The 24636-nt window shown below is 37.4% G+C and overlaps 1 protein-coding gene across 3 annotated transcripts; it reads left to right on the top strand.

The window, feature by feature from the left end:
- Positions 1–619: 619 nt before the first annotated feature.
- On the top strand, positions 620–23243 carry PLSCR5 (phospholipid scramblase family member 5). Of its 3 annotated transcripts, XM_008524535.2 has the most exons (9): positions 637–784; positions 5887–6067; positions 11033–11196; positions 15527–15569; positions 16524–16744; positions 18805–18966; positions 20568–20729; positions 22967–23049; positions 23137–23243. In XM_008524535.2, the coding sequence occupies exons 2-8, from the start codon at positions 6055–6057 to the stop codon at positions 23003–23005; spliced, it is 804 nt and encodes a 267-aa protein (XP_008522757.1). In that variant the 5' UTR covers positions 637–784; positions 5887–6054; the 3' UTR covers positions 23006–23049; positions 23137–23243. The 3 variants fall into 3 exon arrangements, with proteins under 3 accessions (XP_070433700.1, XP_070433702.1, XP_008522757.1); XM_070577599.1 differs by lacking the exon at positions 5887–6067 and having other exon boundaries at positions 620–784; XM_070577601.1 differs by lacking the exons at positions 5887–6067; positions 18805–18966 and having other exon boundaries at positions 620–784.
- The last annotated feature ends 1393 nt before the right edge of the window (positions 23244–24636 follow it).

Raw genomic sequence — 24636 nt, 5'->3', positions numbered from 1 at the left:
GCATACTTGTATACATCTTATTCAAATCACAATTAACTATAATTTGAAGTCAGGAGCAAGATCATAATTCTCATACATTTTCACAGTTCACACATTTGCTTGTAGACAAAAAAATGAAAAGAAGAATACCCAAACAAGAAACAATGCTTTTGGTGACATCCATTCCATCATTCTTTCAGTCAACATCTCGCGAATGGCTATAATGGGTCAGGACCTGCATTAGGCAACAACAAGAAAAAGAATTTACAGAAATAACAACCAGAGGCCTTCCTCTTCCATTCTCATTCAGTGAAGCAACATTCTCCATGGCATACGGGACACATTCCACTCTCAAAGGCACCACTTAGCAAAGCATGTATTCAAATGTGGTAACATTTTCTGGATGATCTAGTCTATAAATAGCACCAAAAGAAAACACTAAATATGCACAATTAAGCATAAATTAACTCTAATGTACTTTGTCTATATGTTTAATCTATGTTTGCTCTAATAATTATCTCGATTTCTCAGGAATTTGCTCTTGGGGGCATCCAAGCTTGGGGAAGCTTATTTTCAATGCTGGAAATGTGAAGAAAATGTGCTGCAGAAAACAATTGGTGTGCTCTGGCCGCATTGAGTTGCAGCTGCGCTAGCTGTGCCTGCAATGGCTGCTGTCAACGAGAGCAGGTGTACGCAGAGCACTGCCGGGCTGTCGGCTGCGGCTACCGAAGGGCTGGCGCAGGATTTTGGTGATGTCTGAAGATGCAGACAGATGTTGGGAGGACCACACTGAGCAAGCCACAGGGTAAGTATATTTAAAATGATGGTAGAAATAAAGAGATTTTCAAAACTGTAAAGTAGTTCTTGATGCGGAGAATTGGGGTCTCTGAAGATTTTTAATGTCTTCTTAATTCCCCCCCTCCATCTAGTTAGCAGCTCCAATTTCCTCTCTCTCTCTCTTTCCCTGTCTCTCAGATACACACATAAACATACACCCTGAAGGACATCTAAATAAATAGTTGTCGATATGTCGTACGTCTGGAGAGTACAGTTTTCTGCTTCTAATTTCCGTCTCTTTTTCTAGTAATATAGCCTGGAATGCATCCGAGCCTCTCAGAATATTCCCTCTACTTTTAGAATCTTTAAAGGAAAAGACTGTTACAAACTATTAGAAGGTTGCATGATGCATAACAGATCAGGCAAATTCCAGAAGACAAAGCACAATAAAGACAGATTACTTCAAAGAATTCCATTCAACTTAACTTAGTTTCACCTAAAAAAAATGCATAAGGCTGAAAATTAAAAAAGAACTATCCACAAACTAAACTTTTGCTTCTGCCTTGGGTTTTACAATCTGCTGATTATGGGATCCCATTTGTCCCTGGAGTCTGAGCACAGGACTGTAAGCTAGGAATGCTTTCCATGTCATCTTGGTGAAGGGGGGCCCCTCTAGATATGTTTGCTACAGAATCAGCTTTTTCTTAGTGTCAGATTCTTTTCTGTATCTAGGATTCTTTTCCTTTTTTTCTAGTCATTTGGATCAATCTCTTTTTGAGTAGGCAGAAAGAGAGTGGGTAAGAAATCCATCCTTTATTAGCAGCTAAGAAACGTGATCCAGTTTACTATCCTTTCTTTATGCAAGGAAGACTATCTTAACAGTTATTATTTTTCTGTTTTGAAAGAACAGAGGAAAGGAAAATTAGACATGTATGTGTGAAACAAAGAACTGCTCATTTGAACGATGCTTTACTGATTCTAATTAGTTTTGCTTTTCAGAGAAGAGATGAGTTACATCATCTTATTTTCAGGAGGGGTAACTTACTCTTAATTTTAAAAAATAAGAATAGTATCGCAGCCCTGTATTGCGATAGTCCATTGGAGCACGCCATCTCCCAGAGCGTAGGCCATATCATTACTCAGTTTGCTGCATAATGCTGTGCACAGAGTAAAAAGCTAATAAATGTTGACTGACTGAATGAATGAGTGAATGAAGCGCTTTCAAAAGGGCAGGTTTGAATAAGATAGGAAAGAGATGTACTTGGTAGGTTTGCAAAGTGTGGGTAAGTGGCTGCTGAAATCGGAGTCACACATCAGCAGGGAAGAAACACCCAAGTTTATATTCAGGGATTAGGCATTTCATATTTAATAGTGTAGTTATAAATCAAATGACTCTGGAAAAACATTTATAATAATGATATTTCTCCCCAGGTTTGTATTATTTCCTTTATAAATGTATTTATACACACTCTGCCTTGTTCAACAACAAATTTTAGTACGTGAAATGATAAATCCAGGGCTCGGATTCGGGCATAGAAATGCATGCCTTAAGTGCTGTACGGTTGCTGGGAGTGGATCCACAGTTCATCAGATCATGCCATGAGACTCACTGAATGAAAGGAGCTATTTCATCACTGAATTATAGTCCAGTTACAAACCATTCCCCACCTGTCACAGTTGCTTTGATAACCAGCTATTCATAAGATTTGCTATTAGTTGTTCTTACGTGATCCAGTATGATAGGAACAGCTGAAAATGTAAATACACACGAAGGTGTTTACAGTACTCAGATTATAATGTAATGAAGATCTCTGGAGGCCGCCTTCTCATAAACTAGTATTTGGGAGTCCCCTAGTTAATTCCCCACTCTACTCGCCAAGCCAGTGTTGGAAGGGATATGTGAAAATGGGAACTCTTACCCATTATTGTTGGGACTGTAATTGATGCAAGCACGTTGGAGATCAATTCAGCGAAAGCTAGTAAAGATGAAGATCTTCACATCCCATAGCCAGCATTTTCATTTCTGGGTGTACACTTTCAAGGGACTGCTACACCTGTGCATAAGAACCGCATTGCCTTACATAATGGAAACAATCAAAATGCCCATTAAAAGGGCAATGGCCCAAAATTGTATTCATTATATTCATAAAACATAATGACACACATTGGCTGAAAACAAATGTAATTTTATGCATTGTCATGAATTTTAAAAAAATATAATTGTAAGTGAATAATATGTTTTATTATACCTAAAATAATATTTGTATAAATCAAGAAAAATAAATAATTCTCTCTCATTCCACATATATATTTGATTATATATGTACATATGTATACGTTGATATATGTATGTATATAATTTTTAGGGACACATACTTTTATAGTAAAACCAGAGGCAGGCTAACCATAAAGCTAATGAAATATTCCCAAAGCCAGAGCATCCCAGTCTTGGTCCTTGGTCCTGCCCCAGATCTGTAGGCTGCATCTTAATCTACTCCCATCCTTTCCCCAGAGGATGATGTCTGGAGCATATTGCTGTTTTTCTCTTTTGCTTTGTTTTATAACAGGTAGCATTTCTTCTCTGTCACTATATAGATTCAAATAAATTGGCAGTCTCTCCTTTTGTACTGAGAGAGACTATTTTGGTGAACCTTGTCAGTAATGAGAATTTAAGTCAAATATCTAACCATTACATAGGGAAATACTGGAGAAAGTTCTGAACAATGATGTAAAATTGAATGAGCGACCTTCTAAAACAGCCGTGATATGTCCTGCCTAAAGGCCATGGGCAGAGGGTGACTTGCCAAGATGATGATGCAATTTTATTCCCTTTCCTTTTGGCTGAAACTGAAGACAGGGCATATGGAGGTTCCTCCTGCAGGGCGGCAAGGACAGGCGAGGCAGAACATCCTGGGCAGATGAGCACGCCCGGGCAGCAGAGCGGCAGAGCAGAGGCTCAGGAGCCAGAGCAGCAGGAGGGTGTTTCCTGGAAAGGGGCCGGGTCATCAACTCTAGGTTTTCTGATATTCCTTTTTAAGGCTCCTTTTTTTGTACTGCAATCCACTATGTAATCATCAAGCCTTGGGTAATGTCTGCTAGGCATGCCCACTTTCTATCATCTGTGTTTCATGGAGTCAAGGGAGTGGCCCAGAAAACTGCAGCCTGACGGCAAAGAGCAACCGACACTGCTTAAAAAAGTCAAGGGCTTCAAAGCATAGAGCTGAGAAGACGGTGTGACCATTTTGAGTAATAAGTGGTGGATCTAGTTCTTCCACAGAGGCAGCAGGTGTTAAGAGAGGCAACTGAGAGTACTAGGAAGGCGGAGTTGAATGGCAGCAGCAACAGCAGCTGGAGAGGAGGTGAGGCCAGCTTGTGGAGCAACATCACCTGGCTGCTCACTAGTAGGACACTTGAACCATGGGAGAGGTCAATTAACGAGGATCTGTGAGCCTCTCCTTGAGAAGGGTTAGGAAACAAGAGGGAACGGAGAGAAGGGGAGACTTCAGGTTGGGATCTGCTGGGCCTTTAAAAAGAAAAAACAATGTTGGTGCTGTCTTCAGCAGGACAGAGGAAGAAAATGTGAAGGAAGAAATGGGCAGTACCTACACTTCACCCAGTCTGACGGCCTGGGAAGTCTCCATTTAACCATACTGGAAGATTCCATCAGTCATACGGCACTGTGCAGATACATAGATGGTTGGCCTTGTATAGGCCAAAATATATGTTTAACTCACTTAGATTTTTAGATTTTATTTCAAAATTGGTACTCTGTTGAAAGTCAAAATTAACTGGTCCATTATGACCATAATTTAAAATACCACGTTTGATAGTGTTAATAACAACTTAGTTTCTTTGGATTAAAGTTTTTCTGCATGCCAATGACAAACATTAAGAAATTTATGGTACATACAATTTAATTTAATTTAATTTAATTTTTTTAAAGATTGGCACCTGGGCTAACAACTGTTGCCAATCTTTTTTTTTTTTTTTTCTGCTTTATCTCCCCAAACCCCCTCGTACACAGTTGTATATCTTAGTTGCAGGTCCTTCTAGTTGTGGGATGTGGGACGCCGCCTCAACGTGGCCCAACGAGCAGTGCCATGTCTGTGCCCAGGATCTGAACCCCGGGCCGCAGCAGCAGAGCGCTCGAACTTAACCGCTCAGCCACGGAGCCAGCCCCACAATTTAATTTTAAAATACTAATCTTGTTTACACCTTTTCTCCCAAATGACAACTCAAATAATTGCAGCTTTTTCAACCTCAAACATTTCAAAACAACAAGAAAAAGAAAGCTCTCTTTCCCATATAAGAACTCAAATTTTTGGCTACCTACAACTTGTGAGCTGACTTTATAATTTTTCATCAGTATCTATGCCTTCTCAGGCCACTGAACTACTTTTAGAAGTAGACAGTGTTGCTGATAATGCAGTACATCCTGTAAATTCAACCTCTGCAAATCACGCCATCCAGGGCAACTGACTTGGTGAGCAAAATCTCCATGCTCACCTGGTCAGCTTCATCTAGAAAAATGAGTCTTCTAGCCAAGGTTACAGTGCTTGTTTCTGCCCTGAGTATGCAAGGAAGTTAAATATAACCTCGACATTTCGATGAACTTTGTGAGGTTATTGAAGGTTTGTATTTTCAAATGCCTCTGATTAATCAAATTTAATTAACAGAGAAAATATTTATTTATGTACATAGATAGTGGGGACTATATCCTCTTCTTGTTTGTTATGAGAGGAGAGCATGGAGAAAAATCTTGAGAAAAAATAAGAATATCCATCTTCAAATATTTTCAGAATATAAAAAAAATTCTATTTAGAACGCTCAGAAACTTACACATGATAGGATGTTTTATCACAGACTCTGGCACAGGAGATTCCTAGAAATTAGAAAAATAGAATGTTTCTAGTGTAATAGTGAATGCAAAAGTATATACTCCAAGAAATAGTTTTTTACAAAAATGAAGTGGAAACAAGACTCTTAAAACGAGTGTTGAATATTTTCCTTTCTGGTTTTTGTTATTTGTAAATTGTTCCTTCAGCCACCAAGTGATACGATGGTTTCTGAGCAGTGTTTACCTTTGTGATAACTTCATCTCCCCCTGTTGTTCAAACTGATAAAACACAGCCCTCCGGACTTGGGCAAGGTGCTCCCTTCCTGTTATTTGTAAGCAGACATGAAGCAGACAGGCCCCTTCTGAAGTTTTCTGCATGCTGTGTTTTCTCTCCTCGCTGCAACAAGAAAAGCCTTTTTTTTTAATCTGGCTTCCTTTGAAGAAGTGACTCAGACATCTTCATGGCCTCTAAAGGTAAGAGTAAATATAGGCAGCTGATAAATTTTTCCTTATATTATGACTAAAAAGATCCGGTTGTAGGGGTGTTATAATCAATGAGATTGATACTTTAAAACCTGTCATTTATTGCTTTGGAACATTGGAATTTTAAAATTTGAACTCCAAGGAGCATGTTGCATTAATTTTTTTTAAAACAACCTTATCTGATAGAACGTAAAAGTTAAGATGTAAACAATGTTTTAGTTATCATGAATAAACACAGTGATTTACTAAAAGCTGCACAGCAAAATTTAGAACGGGGATATTTAATGCCAAACACAAGGGCAGGTGGATATTCCAAGTTTAAAGGGATTTGAAGAAAGCTTTTCACACATAAGTTAAAAAGTGTTAAAGTATATAGTTCAATGTTTTTCAGTTTCCCACTTGTTCAAAGTATGTGACATAGCCATTTCCTATAAAGAATTCCACGTGTTATTGGTAAATTCTAGCAAATTTAATGGACTAGAAGTAAATATTTCTGAACTATGAAGTAAAAATCTTTCAAAATTTCTTTGATAGTAAACTATATATAAACAACTAAACAGAAAATAACTAATTTAAGCAAGCAGATTAATTAGGGACTTGGCAGGGGAGCTGGTAAGTTTTTCCTCAACTCCCTAAAGCTGTATAAATATCATCAGTACTGTCTTACTTTAAGAACTTCTCAAAAAACAGGGCATGTGGTTGTTTTTTAAGGTAATGAGTTGCAATCTCACTAAAAACACCCGTGAAATTATATTAAAAAATAAAGTTATGATGTGTTTTCCTTCCGTTATTAGAACAAACCATTAAACTCTAGGCTATAATGGAAAGTTTTAGCATGAGGAATTATGATTAATATAATTGGTGGAAACCTTTTAACCTAATTACAAATAGGATAATAGAGTCCACCAATTTAAAATATCCTAAATTAAATTAATGATCCATTCAAAGAAATGTGTATGCTTATTTGCTTTCTTTATCAAAATACATTTTGGATGCCATTTAATATGGATCAAACGAGGTAATCTTTTCATTTTTCATCAGCATTTTATGTACACCAGTCCCTGAGTGTCACGGGGGGAGCTGAAACGAATTGTAAAATACAGATGTGAAACATAAAAATGATGAATTTGAATATATGTGTGCTTCATTTTCATATTGGAAGACAAACACAAAGACATCTTGACAAGTCTTTTCTTTCGTTTAAGACTGAGCTAATAGCCAGTCCAGAACATCCATCACTCTCTAAAGTAGGAGTTACAGCAGCAACTCTAGCCTGTAAGGTAAAGAGTTGCAGACTGTGTGAAATATTTATAAGCTACTTATACATTTTTAAAAGAGTAGATAGAAATTCAAAGCCAGATAGAAATTCAAAGGAGTTCCTTCTTCATCTGGTGGTCTGAGTCTTTGAAGAAACTTGTGACTAGAAAGCAATATTATGATCAAAATAGATTAATGTACCAAAAGAGCAGTGATGTTCAGTAATGATAAGGATTCAAGACTAAACTTAGAGGTAAAACTTCAAGTGGAAAACTAACACTCCTTCTGCAGCCTACTCAGAATATTTAATAGATGAAGTGGGTCAAACGTCTCCGAGAGAATCTATGCCATTCAAAAGAAGTGAAAATAAAGTTTCCTTTTCAATTAGAAATCTCGTTTGAGGGGGCAGGTCAGTTACCTCAAACATTTTTTGGACAGTTTTCTTCAAATATATTTAAAGACAATATTTATAACATCATGATGTTCTCTGGCCCTGAAACTGTATTGGCAATTAGCATTTTCCCGGGGAATACAGGCGAATTGGACATTTCATACATTTCGTAGGCAGTTCAATTAGCAGCACTGAACCAGAGGACAGTCTGAATACTGGCTGCCATTAGAACTGAAGAAATATTTATGGGGGCTGGAGTCCCCTGGTTTCGTATAAAGAAACACAATTTAACAACAGGTTGGTCTCAAACTCTCTTTTAAGTTTGAGAAAAATGGGAGTTTCCAGGATGATCTAAACTGAACAGGAGTGATTTCCAGAGGCTGCTCCAATGTGAACTGGAATCCCAGAAAAGGAAGCGAGTGCTTTCAGAATGCTGAGCCTATAGTCTCCGACTGCGACTCTGCTCCCAAATAAGACATTGGACGTGATCTGCTCTGGGCCCCAAGAGCATCAATGCCTCTGGATCTGCTGTGAGGTCTAAGGACCTAAAGATCTGAGTCAGGAATGTACAGCCCTTCGCCAGACACTCAACAACCTATTGCATTTTGTAACAGCAAGTATGGCTTACAAGATAAAACTGGAGTAATTTGCTAATCTTTTTAACAATAAAAGTGACAATGAGAGAGAATCTAATGATCTTTTACCAGGTATTATTAGAAATTTCTCTCTACATGAGTTCTTTTTTAATTGAAGGACAACATGTGCAGTAAACAGAAGGACAACAGTAAAGTGCATAAAGAGCACCAAACTTACGCTCCATGATTTTTTAAATCAGGACGTACCGGTGTAACCACCACCAAGATCAAGATATAGAATCTTTCTAGCCCCTCATACAGTTCCCTTTCTGGTCAAGAGCCATGCACCTCTACTCCCAGGGTGAGCCAGTATTCTGAATTTTATCCTTATGAGCTAGTTTTCCCTAGATGGCAATTTTGCCTCTATGTTTCTCTGAAAGTCAATGACAACAGTGCCTTTGGCACTAATACCGAAGAAAGGATGTTTGTTGCCTTTTATTATTTTCCAGTTGTTATTGCTATATTGGCCGCTAGTTCTTCTCCCAAATCTGAAATAGTGTTACATAGTCTTCCTCAGTTTACTGCTTGGGGTCCCCCATTCTGGCTGCCTCTCAAGAGTGAGAGAAGTCCTAAAGCCTCTTTGTCTTCCCAGATCTGAGAGAAGTTCAGGATGGGGTTCTTGTGGGAAGCAAACTGCTATAATATTATCAATATGGAACTCTATTTTAGCAGGGCCAAATGACAAGCTTGTTTCCATGTGGTCTTAACCCTAAAGCATGTCCAAACTCTAAATGTCATCGACCACTATAAACGTAGGGATCCATCTTGGTCTATTCCTACAAACTTAAGGTGAAATAAATAAATGAATCATCTGGCAATTAACACACATGTACAGACAACCTTAACTAGCCTATCATTACTAGATCTGATGTCACTAGATCAAAACATCAGTTGACGTCAATGTCCAAAGGATCCCTCCTTCCATGTCTATTTTCTGTCACCAGTTGTTTTTTTAATCCCTCTCCAGGTGCTCATCAGGCTATGCTTGAGTTCTCTTAATGATGGGGAACTTACCATCTCCAAAGGAAACTCAGTTCTTTTCTCAAATTTATTTTTTAGAGATTTAAAAGGTTCAGAATAACCACCCCCCCAACCGCCCACCCCTCCACACACATCTTACATGAATTTGGTTGTCAGCACTGAAGAGAGATTATTATAATCTATTGTGAATTACACAGATGTATCTGTTCAATGAGTACTTACCAAATCTTTGTGCAGCGGTTGTAAATGTCTTCTTTATATTAATCCAGAACCAGTTTCCTTGTCCTGCCCATTCACATGTCTTTAGAATGGTCTGAATTATTTGTCTTCACAACGGCCCCTTTATTATTTCAGAATACCTGTCACAAACCTTGCTCCACACCTACACTCCATCTAAAACAGCATAGTGGTAGTAAACTAAATGAATGCACATATGAGAACTCTGATATCTTATGGATTAACAAAAATGACAAGTAAAAACACTGATAGTCTTTGAAAAAAATACTGGCATGTAATGTGGGAGATATCCAAATGGCAGTCATGTGAGAAGAAAAAGGAAAAATAATAATAGAAAGGCTATGAATTTACATTTTTAACAAAGAACGCTTTTGCATGCACCACTTATTAGGCCTTGTGCATAATATTACACAGGCTCCAGACTAATGCAGGGTAAATAGCAAATCTCCAAATTTCAATCTGAGAGATCTCTGAAATAGTAACATTTTTACCTGGCAAGAGTAGAGAAAATAAGTGAATCTCTAAAAAAAATCAAAGCCAAACATTATAGAATTCTGTAATTATTTTATCTTTTGTGATATTGGATGAGCTACAAAGGGATTCACACTTGCAAAAATTTTTGGATGCTTTTATACAAAATACTGAGAAATCAAACCTAAATTACTTATTATACTGCCCTTAAAAAGCTCATAAATTAGTTATGAATATTCTTACAGCATACAGAGTTAAACCATTAGTTCTCAAAGTATATCTTCAGACCAGCAGTGTTGGCTTACCCGGGAACTTATCAGAAATGCAAATTCTCAAGGCCCACCCCCACCCCAACTACTGAAGCAGAAACTCTGGCGTGGGGCCCAGCAATCTGTGTTTTAACAAGCCCTCCAGGTGGCTCTGGTGCAGGGTAAAGTCCAAGAACCACCGAATTAAACCTAGCCATAGCAGTACGATTGACAAAAAGAGACAAATATTCATGGAGATTATGAGGCACCCTCATAACATTTGGGGAAGGGAGAACATGCCTTGAAAGTCCTAACTGTGACTCAAAACGTACGTCTAAGGTTATCTCATTTTGAGTAGAGAATATCTAGTTCCTTTTACCATTTATTTTCCTTTTGTAGCTTATAATTTTTCTGCCCTTTAAACACTAGTTTTACTTGCCTTCAAAAAACACATTTTCTAAAATCATTCATTTTGCCCAAATTATCCAATTTTTTCTGACAACTACTACTAGCAGTCTTCCGCATTCCTCTTTCTCTGGCTGAGGGGTCAGGTGGTGATGACACTGAGTCGGGAAAGTGGTGGTGACACTGAGTAGGAAAATGAAAGGCAGGGCACTAACGTGGGAGGCAGCAGGAGATACGCCACCCTCTGAATAAGAAGTGACAAATCTTATAAGACAAACTAAATGCAACACCCTAAATTTAAATATGGGCTGGGATTTTCATTCTCTTGCAGATGCACAGAACCACAGAACTAGAGGTCTCCCTGGTTTTCTTCCCGGAGCTCCAGGCCCAGATCGCAGCCTTCAGCTCTCACCTCCCAACCCAGCGAACCAAGTGTGGCAGCCGGGTCTCGTTCCACCAGGCGGTCTCCCTCCTGGTCTAGAATATTTAAGCCAGGTGTTTGTTTTTATCTCTGTTTCTACAAAGGTTTTCCACTTAAGATGAACACAGACTTGGTTTCTTGCTTTTCAACTAAGGTTGAAGGACTTTAATGAATAACTTGCCGAAAGGAGAAAAGATTTATAAATCATGAAATTATAAAATTTATATTTTATTTATTTCTTTATTATTTGGGAAGAAATTTATGTTTTCTTTTAGAGCCACTTCTATTTTCCTTATTTATTTGCCAGAGTGACGAGACGAAACATTTTTGATTGAGCTGTTTAGCATGTTTATCCTCCTTCTGCTCATTGCTCAAGGTCTCAGCAAATTCATCCTGGAGGAATTGAATAACACCTACAGCTATTGAATTAAAGAATATTTATTGAGGACTTGCTATAATCAAGGCATATAAAAAGCCATAAAACTTAGTCCCTCTCACCCAAACCTTCTGCAACCTAATTGGCTAAGAAAAAAAGTGCTGACAAAAAGTTCAAGGCTGTATATTTAGGCCAGATCAGGAGACAACTTAAATTTGTGCAGGTGTGCAGAGGAGAGAGAGGGTGTTAAAGATCAAAGTTCTCAGGAGAGACTTCCGCAATGAGCAGAAAGTCCAATGTCTTCAACTGAATCTCAAAGAGTGGATGGAACTCCAAGGGAAGGCAAGTTATCAAGTTAGCACTTTTGTCTTCTGATACTGTTGCATCTCCAGGCCAGTTTGCTTGAAAGATGATATTATTATTAGATATAATCACTGTTCTAGTCGTGGGAGGGTCAGCAGTGATTGAAGCCTCAAAATAAATCAATCAAGAAATATCATCATCTGAATTATAAGGCACATAAATAGCAGGTGATATTTATGCATATTATTGTTACTTTTGTATTTTATCCTACAAAAGATTAGAAATACACTAATATTGAGATGTCAGCACATCTGCTGTGATTTTCAGCTTGTTTGGCATTCTTTCAAACTATAAAGTCTGTCTCCTTTATCAAAATCAAATCTCTGTGTTAATTCCCTTAAGGTACAAGAGATTTCTGTTGTGCCTGATAGGGTTTAAGCTGCATGCAGCATATGTTCCTGGGAAAATGTTTATAATTGCAGATGCCTTCTCCAGAAACCCACTGGCAGACAAATGTACTTCAGAGACTGGAGAGCTCAGGGAGATATGTAAAAGAGCTGGAAAAGCCGACCCACCACCTTCCATCTGCAGAAAGGATCAGCTGTAATAGCTGACTAGAGTTGATTAACTGCTGCAAGCTGTTTGGGAATGTTGTCAGACAAGGTTTTGCCAAGTATAAAAGTGATATACCAGTGCCAGAGGGCTGAGGTTTGATGATCACATATGGTCATCACATATTCCTCTTCCATCCATGAGTGATGACACACCCGGAGCCAGATGCTTGACGTGAAGACATTGTGTTCGCATTCAATAAATAGAGATATGAACCCATTGGCTTCAGTTCCAAAATGAAGTCAATTTCCAAAAATATACCTTCGGTAATCTCTTTCAGAAAACAAAAATATGCCACAAATTGGTGAATATTTTACTTCAAAGGGAAAGATAATTATAATCTCTATAGTAAAGAATACATCTTATTTGCTTTAATGCAGTACACATACAATAGGATGAATGAGCATTTTAAAAGTTTTATAAATGAACCTGTAAGAGACATATATAAAATGAATTTTTATGCGTTAGCTTTTATCTAAAAACCATAAGAATTAAATAAAGTTATGACTATTTAGAAATAGTACATTCTTCAATAAATAAACAGAAAAAAACACAATAAAATTCTTCCAAATTAAAAAAACTAAAGTAAAATTTTTAAAAAATCATTTATTCTCTTTTACTAAAGTCCATCCAATGACTATGAAAGTCTTCTCATTAATAATTTGAAAATAAATTCCCAATTATGTATATATCTATGTATATATGTGTTGTTCATGTAGGTTAAACCTAAGAATAAAACTAATACATTTTCTCTCCAGATTGGAGTAACATGTTCATAACAGTCAATAACACTTTACCCTATAGGTGTCAAAGGCTGGTTACCGTAACGCAGTCACCTGTACGTGAGTAGTGAGTTAAAGCCTGCAAAGACACATGTTAAGATCCAACTTATTTTGAAGTATGTATATTAAATGGCATCACTGATACCTGTAAACCTGATAAATTATACGTAAAAATTGATTCTTAGGCTACAGATCCAAGGCTGTCATCAGGTTTCCTTAAGGAATGCTTTACTTGCCCCGGCACCGGAATATATGATTCAATCTGTTTAAAGTTTCCAATTCCTGGTCCATCCATTAATAGCAAAGGACGGAAAGGGCTCTTTTGGACCACAGTTCATAAGTGGCCCAGGGCTATTTAAAAGAAGTGACGAGAACAACCGAAAACGAGACCCTCAAATCCAGGAGCTTTGCCCACAGAGATGGATCATATCAAGTGTTCCTACAGAGGATGGGGTGAGTAGAAGAGCAGAGAAAACAGGGAGGAAAGGTACTCAGAAGTTCCAGTGTCACTTAAGAATTGTCTCTCCCAGATTAGTTTAGTGAGGCCAGTACAACAGAGTAGAAAGCATGTCAAAATTGGTGGCAGCATGGCCTGGGTTCAAATCCTGGCCTAACCATCGACAAGCTCTGTGATCTGGGCAAACTACTTAATCTCTCTAGGACTGTTTCCTCGCACGTAGAATGTAATGATATTTCTCTCTCTGAGTTTTCCTGCAGATTCAGTTAGACACCATGTCGAAATATCGAACACAGTCACTACCTCAGGGTAGTCATTAAATAAACAACTGCGGTTATTCAACGTTAGAGAGGCAAACTTCCCTTGTCATGGCACAGTGGATCTCAGCTGATAATTTCAAGACTAAAACTTGATCTAGGACACTGATACTCAAAGTTTCTAAACTCAAACTTTGGGCTTGTCCCCATAGCCCTTCTCCTCCCCTAAGTTCCTCCTGCATAGCTCCACTGTTAAATAATCGTGGATATCCTTTTTGAGGCTGACCTCTTCTCTTCCTCCAACCTTCCATTTTCCTCAAAAGAGCAGAACAGAGCTAAGAATACTACACTACAAAAACGGATTCTTGTTTTTTTTTAAAAAAAAGCTTTTGCCATCATTGTTAAAGTAGGTTTTAGAATATCTTAAATCATAAATTATTTATGGAAAAATATTTTTTGTGAATCTTAAAAAAAGAGTCCACAGGCACTCTTTTATCAATAAGATATAAATTGAGAAAATGATATTAGTTTTACCTCCCCCTAGTATATACGAGGAGAATGAAGGAAATAACGCAACTTCGAATTTTCTGGGTTTGAGATGCTAAATCAATACCAAATATTAGTCACGAATACTTCAGTTTAACAGTTAGCAGTGAGTTGACCACTGTGAAGGGAGAACAAAGTGAAGAGAATTTTCAGGTGAAATAGGGAATGAAGCCTTCGAAAAGACAATGATCAGCACTGTATTCATGCTCATGATTTCACCTGAGTAAATCTTCAAGTATGGAATATCAAATTCAAAATATACACAGATAAATCCATTCTAAGAACACATTTTTAATATTTCCTGTTAAAAAAATTTCCTTTGTATAGGTTTTAATATAGTCATTTCTCAACTAGGTATGGATACTTCACCTCTGTAAATTTTCATTCCTAATTCTATAAAGCAAATTTTATATGTCACGCATTTAGCAGCATAACTCTTATTCTACTTAAATTGGTTTTTTGTTGGTATTAGCAGGATTTCTGGGTTTCTTCCTGGCCCAATGGAAGGTGTGAATAACCTCTTTCAGCGTTAACAAATCACTGTGAGGAATGAGTTCCAGCATGGCAGAGTGAAGGGGGAGCAGGCAGGGCTGAGAGGCCAGCCCCGGCACTCAGACCATTGTTGTTTTGCATCATTTCATTAAAAAAAAGAGAGAGTTTTAAAACCTCTTAGACATTATTATTCAGAGATTGTTTAAAAATCTCAAAGTATTGTTTCCAAGAACTACATTTTTATTCCATTACCACAGAAAGAACACAGAGTTCACCACAAATTGTACTGTTATTCTGGGAATTCTACTTGGAATTTTCAGAGTTCTTATCCTTTTTTATCTTTACTTGAATAAAAAAATGTGTTATCTTCTTTGATAGTTATATCTTCTTTTATTTTACGGTGAATCTTCTCACATTCACCATAAAACGTGAGCTGTTTTCAAGCGTTTCCCTAGCAGAGAACAGGAAAATCACCTAATTGCATGTAGTCTAGTAAACAGGCCCATAGTAATATCTCCAAAAGTTTTCCAAGTGCTGCGATGTAACACTTTTCCCTTCCTTTATGTCATCCTTCAACAGCTAGACCTGATAATTATACACCAGCAGGTGGAGCTTCTTGGAAGTAAGTACATTATATTCTGTACTTATTAAAACTGTTGAAAATATTTTCGGTGTCAGACGTCTCTTTACATCTAAATATTTTATAAGCAATAAAGGTAAATGTTTAGGATAGAATTAGATCAAAAAGAGTATGAGGTCTATTTTTTTAAATGTTGAAAGTAAAATTATTAGTCTGATATAGATCAACCTAAAAGCATAAAACTCTCCAAGTTTTTGGGCATTTTGTCATTAGGAATCTAACATTATTTTTAATCTTAAAAGAATAAAAGACCTGTGATCATTTCCACAGTTGCTAACAATTTAAATTTTCTTAATAATTTCAGAAATGGAAATCAAGGTTGAGACTAAAAACTGAAAACACACCTAAATAAAATTTCGCTGTTTTATTATTTCATCAGTGATTTATCAGATAGGTAAATTATTTAACAATACACAAATTTACAATGATGACTAACTGAATTCAAATTACTAGAGTACTTTTTGTCCTTAATATTCTACATTATTCCTGAAATGTCAAAATTGTAATAAACAGCAGGATAGCATGCAGCTATAGACATATTACCAGATAGAGACTTTGGACAAAATTCATTATTATCACTGTGAGTTGTCCCAGGAAATTCCATAACAATGATAGAATGATTCTTTGAGTACTAGATTTCTCTTTATAGCATTGCTTCCTTAGTAGAAAAATGGTACTACATGTTTCCAAGTAGGTCATACCTGGAATCAACATTTGTTAACCGCACAGCTTTGTTCTCAGAGTTTTCTTTGATTACCATGGCCAAGTCCTCAAATTTTAGAGCACAGGCGTAGATTTGTGTAAAGAAGAGATCATATAATTAATCATTAATCAGTCACTCTGTTTTCTTTTCATAACACTACCCCTTTTAGTTATTTAAAGGTTTTGATACTAAGCAATGGATTATTTTGATGAATTTCTTTTTTGCTCCGTTAGTGATACTCGGCACTGAGACCTCCAACAAATACGAGATTAAAAACAGCTTGGGACAAAGACTTTACTTTGCAGTGGAAGAAAGCATCTGCTTCAATCGTACTTTCTGCTCCACCCTGCGAGCTTGTACTCTGAAGGTCACAGATAATGCGGGTCGGGAGGTGATGACAGTAAACAGACCCCTGAGGTGTAACAGCTGCTGGTGCCCTTGCTCCCTACAAGAGGTTCGTCATTGCTTTGGGCATCCTTTTCTCCCCACGTCTGAAAGGATTAGCGATGATTTCTTTTAATAAATGGTGTTTGTCTGGAGCTATAGGGCAATTAACCTTTCAATTGTTTGAATAAGTACATTTGCTCCTTTAGAATCAGAATACCTTGAGAATTTGGTGACTCACTAAATTTTTTTCCTTTCCAGCCAAAAACTGTAGTGGCTTCCCTGACGTTAATTGGTGAAGACAGTTCCTGCATCATGTAAATGAGAAACATCTCCCTCTGAATCTCTGTGTTAGCCACGTAATTGTAATATCTATGAGTTCCACCATTAAGTAAATCCAGCTTTGTTTTCTCTAACTGGAGCAAAGTTCAGGAAGTGCTGAGTGATACTGAACTCTTCTAAGGGGTTCTTTGGGCTAGTCTGTGGTTTTTATTGCTGAATCTCACATATCACTCACCCATTTATGACAAACTTCAAGGTTTGCCAAAAGCAATGTTATTCTCCCAGAGGGAATCATTCAACTTTATTATTTTAGTATATAATAAATTTTCATCACTATTTAAGGGACCTTAATAATAACTTTCATGGACATGATGCAGGTAAGTTGATACAAAACGTTTACTTACTTTGATGTCTTTGATACCACGCCTCTACGAGCTAGAAAGAATAGGTCTTACTCTCCACATTTTGCAATTGAGGGAACTTGGGCCTAGAGAGAGGAGGCAACTTACCTGTGATCAGGCATCCAGGAAATGTCAAATAAAGGACTTGATCCAGGCGTCCTTATTCCCGCTGTATGGAGGGCCTGTGTAGACGTCCTCTACCCAGCAGGATGGGAAATAAATGTTAATACGAAGGTGGTTAATTTAAATCAATTACTTTAAAAGTTATCCCAGAACAAATCTCTAATTCTAAGCAGTCTTATTGAAACCACCTTTGTCTATCCAAGACCACCGCAGACATGCCCATAAGACTGTGGACTTAATACATAAAATAAATAAGAAAAGGCAAAATAAGATCAGATGAAGGAGAGTTGGTTTGATTTAAAAGCAAACAACTTTCATTATTTGCACCCACCTCCAGCTTATTTTACAAAGGATTTGATTTGGCTACACAAATTCCTTGAAATACAATATGATGGAAAATATAGAAATTAGGAGAATGAAGGGTAATGGGGTAAAATACTAAAGTAAAGCCTGAAAATGTGATTGCCAGTTGTTAACACTTTGGAAGAAGTGAGCCAGAAATCACATTGGTGTGTAATAACCATAACTCTACAAGAAGCATTTGGGGGTTTTTTGTTTTTTGTGTTTTTTTTGAGGAAGATTAGCCCTGAGCTAACATCTGCCACCAATCTTCTCCTTTTTTTTTGCTGAGGAAGATTGGCCCTGAGCTAACATCCACACCTATCTTCCTCTATTTTATATGTGGGACTCCTGCCACAGCATGGCTTGATAAGCAGTGTGTAAGTCTGCACCCAGGATCTGAACTGGCGAACCCTAGAGTGCTGAAATGGAATGTGTGAACTTAACTGTTGTGCGAATGGGCTGGCCCCTAGAAGCATGTGTTTTTGATTGAACACAGAGAAGTTGGAAGTTGGCAATCTGAAGAGAAAAAAATTCAAGAATATGTAATAATTGGTAAATGAGCCTTAAAAATAGATGTGTGTTGTGACAACTACTGAGAGGGAGTACGCAGGAGGTCCCTCATGAGAAACCACTTCAAGACTGGACCAGCTGTTGTACTTGGAACAAAAGAAGGCAAAGAAGCCAGTGCTCAGAGTGAGAGGAGAGTTCTAGGATGAGTTCTCTTTAGGGAAGTATGATCGAAGACATGGACTTTCAGTGGGTAGACCCAAACATGTATCTATACAGTGAATTTCGTTGTTTCTATGAAATATGAAAAAAAAATGCTGCTGCTTTGTTTCCTTAGAATCATATATTTAGAATGATTTGTGGAATATCAAAGTAATTTCATAATAGTATACTATTTAGAAGTAAATTGACATTATAGTAAAATTAAAATACAATAACCTTAGAAAATCTTATGTTATATTATCTCTTCCTACAGTTAGAAATCCAAGCTCCTCCTGGTACTATAGTTGGTTATGTTGCACAGAAGTGGGACCCCTTTCTGCCTAAATTCACAATCCAAAATGCAAACAAAGAAGATATTTTGAAAATTGTTGGTCCTTGTGCAACATGTGGCTGTTTTGGTGATGTGGATTTCGAGGTATGCTTAACAAAATGAAGGAAGTTTTCACTTAGGTCCTGATTTTTTGCAACATAATTCAATTTTTAAAATGTCCAAATGAAATATCTCTGAAATAAATTTAGAAAGTAATATATTTGTGAAATAATGTAATAAGCCCATACTGTACATGTCAATAATAATTCATAACTCCAGAGAAACTAAGTCCAAGAATTTTTTTTAAAACATACTATAAAAATTTGCTGTACGTGGAATTATAGAACCCATGGTATAAAGCAAATATATACCTTCTAGAATCACCTAAATTATATCTTCTTTCCTACAGCCCTGCTGGTAGCATATCCCAGTTCAGAACTCACCTCAGAGGCACACGCCGTTAAAATATCACTAATTCAAAAGCTATGTTCGTAGGACTTGCTAACTTTGTTTTGTAAAACCACCTACTCTCATATAAACATATTTGTGTAAATTGAATGTTATAAAACAATGGGTAGTTGCAAATCCAAGCTGTATCAGTATGAACTATCTGAACAGCTTCTAGAAATACATCTTATGCAGAGGAGATGGTCTATTTTAAAGCATATATTTATTTTTCATTCATTTATGTATATCCCACCTAGCACATTCAGTTCGTGAGAGTTCAGGGAACACTAATCACAGAGAAGACAGCGTAAATTTCGCAAAATGAGCTGTCCAGACTCCACCCCCCTCTGAAAGGACTTGGTATGGCTTTCCTCAGAGTAAAGTATAAACATAGGCCCCATGATCCAGGAGAACTCAGACATAAGAATTTTAGTATTCATGGTATGGGGATGTCCTAAGTAACTTTCTCTGTTTTCTATTTTCTGCTGCCATACAGAAAGTGAAAGTTTACACTGAATCACTTTCAGCCTCTTAACAGGAAACAGGTCAAGTAAACGAAGAGTTGCTAAAGTTTAACTGCAGACTCCTTCTAGCCGAGAAGGACTGTAGACTTTTGATGTCAAATTAGTCTGAATTTGCTGTATGGTACATTAGGGCTTTTTTAATGCAGAAATAGGATCAAGGGTTAGTTTTAAAGAAATGACCTAGTAAATATATGAGTATAATATGAAAATGAGATTAAAGCAAGGGCTGATAATATTTAAATGTGTTTGTAATTATAAAATCTTAGCAATAAAAATTTAAAAGTTAACAAATTATACCTAGAAATGAAGTTAATTCCTTCTATAATCTTTCTCAAACATTTTTTTTTTTTCAATGAACAATTCAGGTTTAGAATCTGGACCTCAGGTAAAGGAAATACCTTCATGCTTAGACCATGTAACTGAGACCATGTACCTGCTGCCATCTTGTGGTAGCCTGGCCTTAATTATTTATTGCTATTATACTCTCCATCTGCACACAAAAATCAAAGTAAAAAAAAAGGAATTATGATGGATTAGAAAAGTGTCAGAAAAGCAAAATCCCTGAAGAGTGAACTGGAAAGTTAAATCTACAAACCTATACTTATGTACAGAAATGAATAACATCGAATTGTCATTTAGAGATGATGAATAAAATAATTCCTCTCTCTCACAGGTAAACATAAGAAATGTAAAACCATCTGTTTCATCTTCAAATTCAATATTTTGTTTTCGAAGGTGAAGACCATTAATGAAAAGCTCACAATCGGGAAGATTTCAAAGTACTGGTCAGGATTTGTAAACGACGTTTTCACCAACGCTGACAACTTTGGAATTCACGTTCCTGCGGATCTGGATGTGACGGTCAAAGCCGCCATGATCGGCGCTTGTTTCCTCTTCGTAAGTAGGGTCTGAAAGAGCGTAGAGCCTTTACGTCTCTCCGTTTTTGCTTGTCAGTTACTATAGAGTCGATCCCATTTTACACAGTGTTTACCCCAAAGAGTAAGTTTTATGCACAGAAGGCTGGCTGGGGACCAACACTCTCAGAAGTCGGAATGTAGGCGCCTGCGTTTCCATCCCGCGGCCCTCCCCCAGTGGTCCTCAAACCCCCTCTTCACGAGGATTGATGCCCCATCAAACCCGACGCATCATTTCCTCAAAACTTGAGCCACCCTTCTCTTTCAACTTCTGTTTAGATTTTTGGCTTATTTTCACTTTCACTGAAAAATATGTAAACATAAATATCACCTTATTTCTCCTGGGTAAAGTTTAGGACTGTTTCACTGCTTTACAATGAGGTAGGCGATATTCAGAATGTGAAAAGTATGGTTTTCCTGCCCTTTCAATCAGTACACAGATACGTGCAATGACAGGGATGAGTTAATATGTGCCAGTTTCCATTTTTACAAAGATATTATGCCATTGTCCTTTCTTTCCAACTTCCAGTTGCATTAAAATTTTCTTCTTTGGTGTGAGATTGGTGACAGAGCAGAAGTCAGGTAACACCTGTGCCACATGCTGGGCCATCTCCTGCTCCTGATTTTACCCCAGGACCGCCCTCCCTGCTTATCATTTTCAATGCACTCACGAAAGCTCGTGGAATTTTAAAATAAACCTACATTCTACCTCTCATGTCTTGCACTTCTTCAGGGTTTTAGAATGTTAAATTTTATGGTTATATTAATGTGTGCTGTTGTGGGGGAAAAAATTGGCCCTATTTGTTCAGTCTCATCTAAAGACACTCGGGAAATATATTAACTAAAAATAATTCCCTGGTAACATCACTGATGGATACTTAGAGTTTAATTAAAATATATATATATTAGGATTATTTCTCCAGGAGCTTTAGAGGAATTATTTTAACGTATTGGTTCCCTACCATTGGTGGGAGGTAGGATTAATATATGTCGAGTGCTAGGTTTTCATACTTACTAAGTAGTCACTTACCCTCAATTCCCATTTTTATCTACAAAGCTAACCAAGTCCCAGCGGTCTTGTGGTCACCTAATATTTCTTCATTTCCCTATTCTCCTCTGTTCACTTGATGGGTTTTTAATTTGCCACTTCCTGCTCTCTTTTCCATTTTTGATCATTCTGCATTTCAACACTAATCCCTCCAAACATGCAGTCACGCACACACACACCCTTTTCCCAAAACCTGAATTTGGCCTTTCTGATTAAGCCCCATACTTAATGTTTATATTAAAAAAGTAGATTATCTTTCACCTGCTCTACTCACCTATTTTTCCTACCCAGCTGATGGCAAAAATGTACCGTCAACAATTCCCTGTGCACTATAAATTGAAGAAACACAGCTCTAGATAATACCCCAACCATCTGTTAAAAAGAAAACTTTTTAATTCCAGTGTCTGAGGGAGAAATATACTCACTGAGAATATCTAACAACTCCCATCCATTTCTTTTTTTTTCTTTTTACCATAATTTTATAAAACACTTCTTTTTTGCCAGTATAGCTTATAAAACAATTCCTCACACGTATTACCAAGATCAATTACTTCCTTCTATATACAATTTCACGGGAAGAGTTATCTTTTGAACTTTTAAGTGCCATCCCCATTTCATTACCTCGTGGTGAGAGACCTTTAGAAAGGTGCTAGTGTAAGGTTGTTCCCTGATCCAAATAGCAAAATTCACAGGTACAACCTAATTTTTGCTCTCCTCTGGTTCAAGGCTACATTCCAAAACCCACAGCTCTAATCCCCTCTCCAAAGTTCTCTCTGGTGTAGTTTCCAGTACTTGCTCAGATGACCACCTAGTTACTGCCCACAGGGTCCGTGATGATGTATCTAATGCTTGTTCAAAGGCCATTGTCCATTACAACCTCCTGCACTGACCCAGAATGCCCTACGGTCTAAATCTGCAAAGTCTTGATCACCCACAATTTTGATTGATGATACTGTGCTGATGCAGATAAGGTTTCCGAGTTATGTGTGCCCTGAAAATTAGACACGTTAAGTGTCATGAAGCTTAAAATCTTTCGATTTTTCTCTAGCAATAAATCGCATGTTGCTGTGAAACATTAACTGCTTTATATAACCAAAGTTTACATGGGACACTCTTGATTTGACTTGCTGCCCTTTTGTGAATTCACTCATATTCACTTTATTTATTTGTAGGATTTTATGTTCTTTGAACATTCACTGGCTGGACTATAACAGGCAAGATGACAAAAGCAATAAAATATGCAGAACATTTTTCAGTAAGTAAAAGGCGAGTTTAAATGATCTCTTTCCCTTTGAAGATGTCTATATTTGACGCTGTCTAATTCTTTTTCATTTTCTTCTAGAAATCCCTTGGGCTGTGGATTTCATTTCTGAATGGTTTGAGTATTTGCTTTTTTTTGTAACAAAATGTTAATTATTATATTTATTAAAGCGTAATATAATGAAGCAATTATCTGGTTGTGAACGCATGATAGCGAAAGACAAGATTACCGGCCCCAGCACAAGGGTGCTTTGAGAGATTACTGTTCCTCTTTTTATCTTTTTGAAGTTATTGCATGGGTAAGCATGAAAGATGAGAACTAAGGCTTACAGCATCACTGATGAAAATTCAATGCTTAGAGAGCACTTTGAAGTTTTCCTGGTACTAAGGCTGGTTACTAATCAAAAGGACTGGATTTCTAAAATATTTTTTCATAAGCAGTCCTTTTTAATTTGTTTGTTAATCTTCTTATTGTAGTGAGCAATTTTTACTTTATGTTAGAAAAGCTAAAAGTCGGGTAAATAATAGGTTTAAAGATGAGAAGGAAGATAGATCAATCAATTCATTCTAGTGGCAAAAGGCACACTTACATTTCATAAGGAAGCTAATATTTATAAACCGAAAAACCGAAGTATGCTTTAAATACATACCCAAGCTAGAGATTTAAATAAGCATGAAAACAGACTTCTAAGGTAGTAAAAGCAGTGGTAAAAAGCAGGACCTTTATTCACAGAGAAAGTTCAGTCCAAAAGGAATCGAAGGCTGTCAAAAATGGACAACTCCAGGACTTAAAAACAAGCAAACAAAACAAACAGACAAATAAAGCCTTAATCCAGGAGGCACACACAGAAGTCAGGGAGCACAGTCAATTTATTAATTAATGCCTTCCGGTGTAATGTTTTTGGAGTCCTCCAGATACTGCCTCCAGTCAGCCACGCTTTTCCAAAGCCCACACAAGAGCAACGTTCCTAGTTTATGAATGACGATAGTTCTCTCCTTTTCAAAATGAGGAAACAAATGTGTTTTACGCAAAGCACTATTTGGCCGTTGAGCTGTTGTTTAGAATTACACTGACACTACCCAAATTTCCAGCCACATCAAAAGCTGTCCAGAGAAACTGCAGGCAATCCTTCACTTGGTAAAGGGAACGTGTTCCAACCACCTCTTACTAAGGTAATTTTTGGGAATTAGGAATCTATCATCTAGAAATAACATTATATGTAGTAGTTAAGTTCCCCAAATAGCGCACAAATATCCCTTTACTTCCGGGTTCTGGGTAAGGGCCTTAGGTTGTGTAAGATGGGAAGGAAAAGGGTTGCCTTTTCGGGGAGCCCCCACCCTTGGCAGGCAGCACCCACGCTTTGCCTCGATCAGCTGTTAAAGAGCTACTGGTGGGCAGAATAGTTTAAGCGCTAATCACCAAAGAATCACCACGCTTCAAAATCACACACGACCTTGCTCCTAGTCGTCCTATCCTTTCCTCCAGTGTAACTGGACCAGCCGCATGGCGGGAGCAAGGCAGTCGCGGAAGGGAACAAAAGTCCTGCGTGTGACAGACATCACCTTGAGTCTGGTCCTGCAG

Source organism: Equus przewalskii, chromosome 15, assembly GCF_037783145.1.
Source record: "Equus przewalskii isolate Varuska chromosome 15, EquPr2, whole genome shotgun sequence".
Classification (NCBI taxonomy): domain Eukaryota; kingdom Metazoa; phylum Chordata; class Mammalia; order Perissodactyla; family Equidae; genus Equus; species Equus przewalskii.
Note: the sequence above shows the minus strand (reverse complement) of the source record. Positions and strands in the feature narration are given on the sequence as shown.

Coding starts and splice junctions, on each gene's coding strand:
- PLSCR5 (XM_070577599.1), top strand. CDS start 742: ATGCAGACAGATGTTGGGAGGACCACACTGAGCAAGCCACAGG. Junction 15,570..16,523: donor GCAGGTGGAGCTTCTTGGAA/GTAAGTACATTA, acceptor TTGCTCCGTTAG/TGATACTCGGCACTGAGACC. Junction 20,730..22,966: donor TCGGCGCTTGTTTCCTCTTC/GTAAGTAGGGTC, acceptor ATTTATTTGTAG/GATTTTATGTTCTTTGAACA.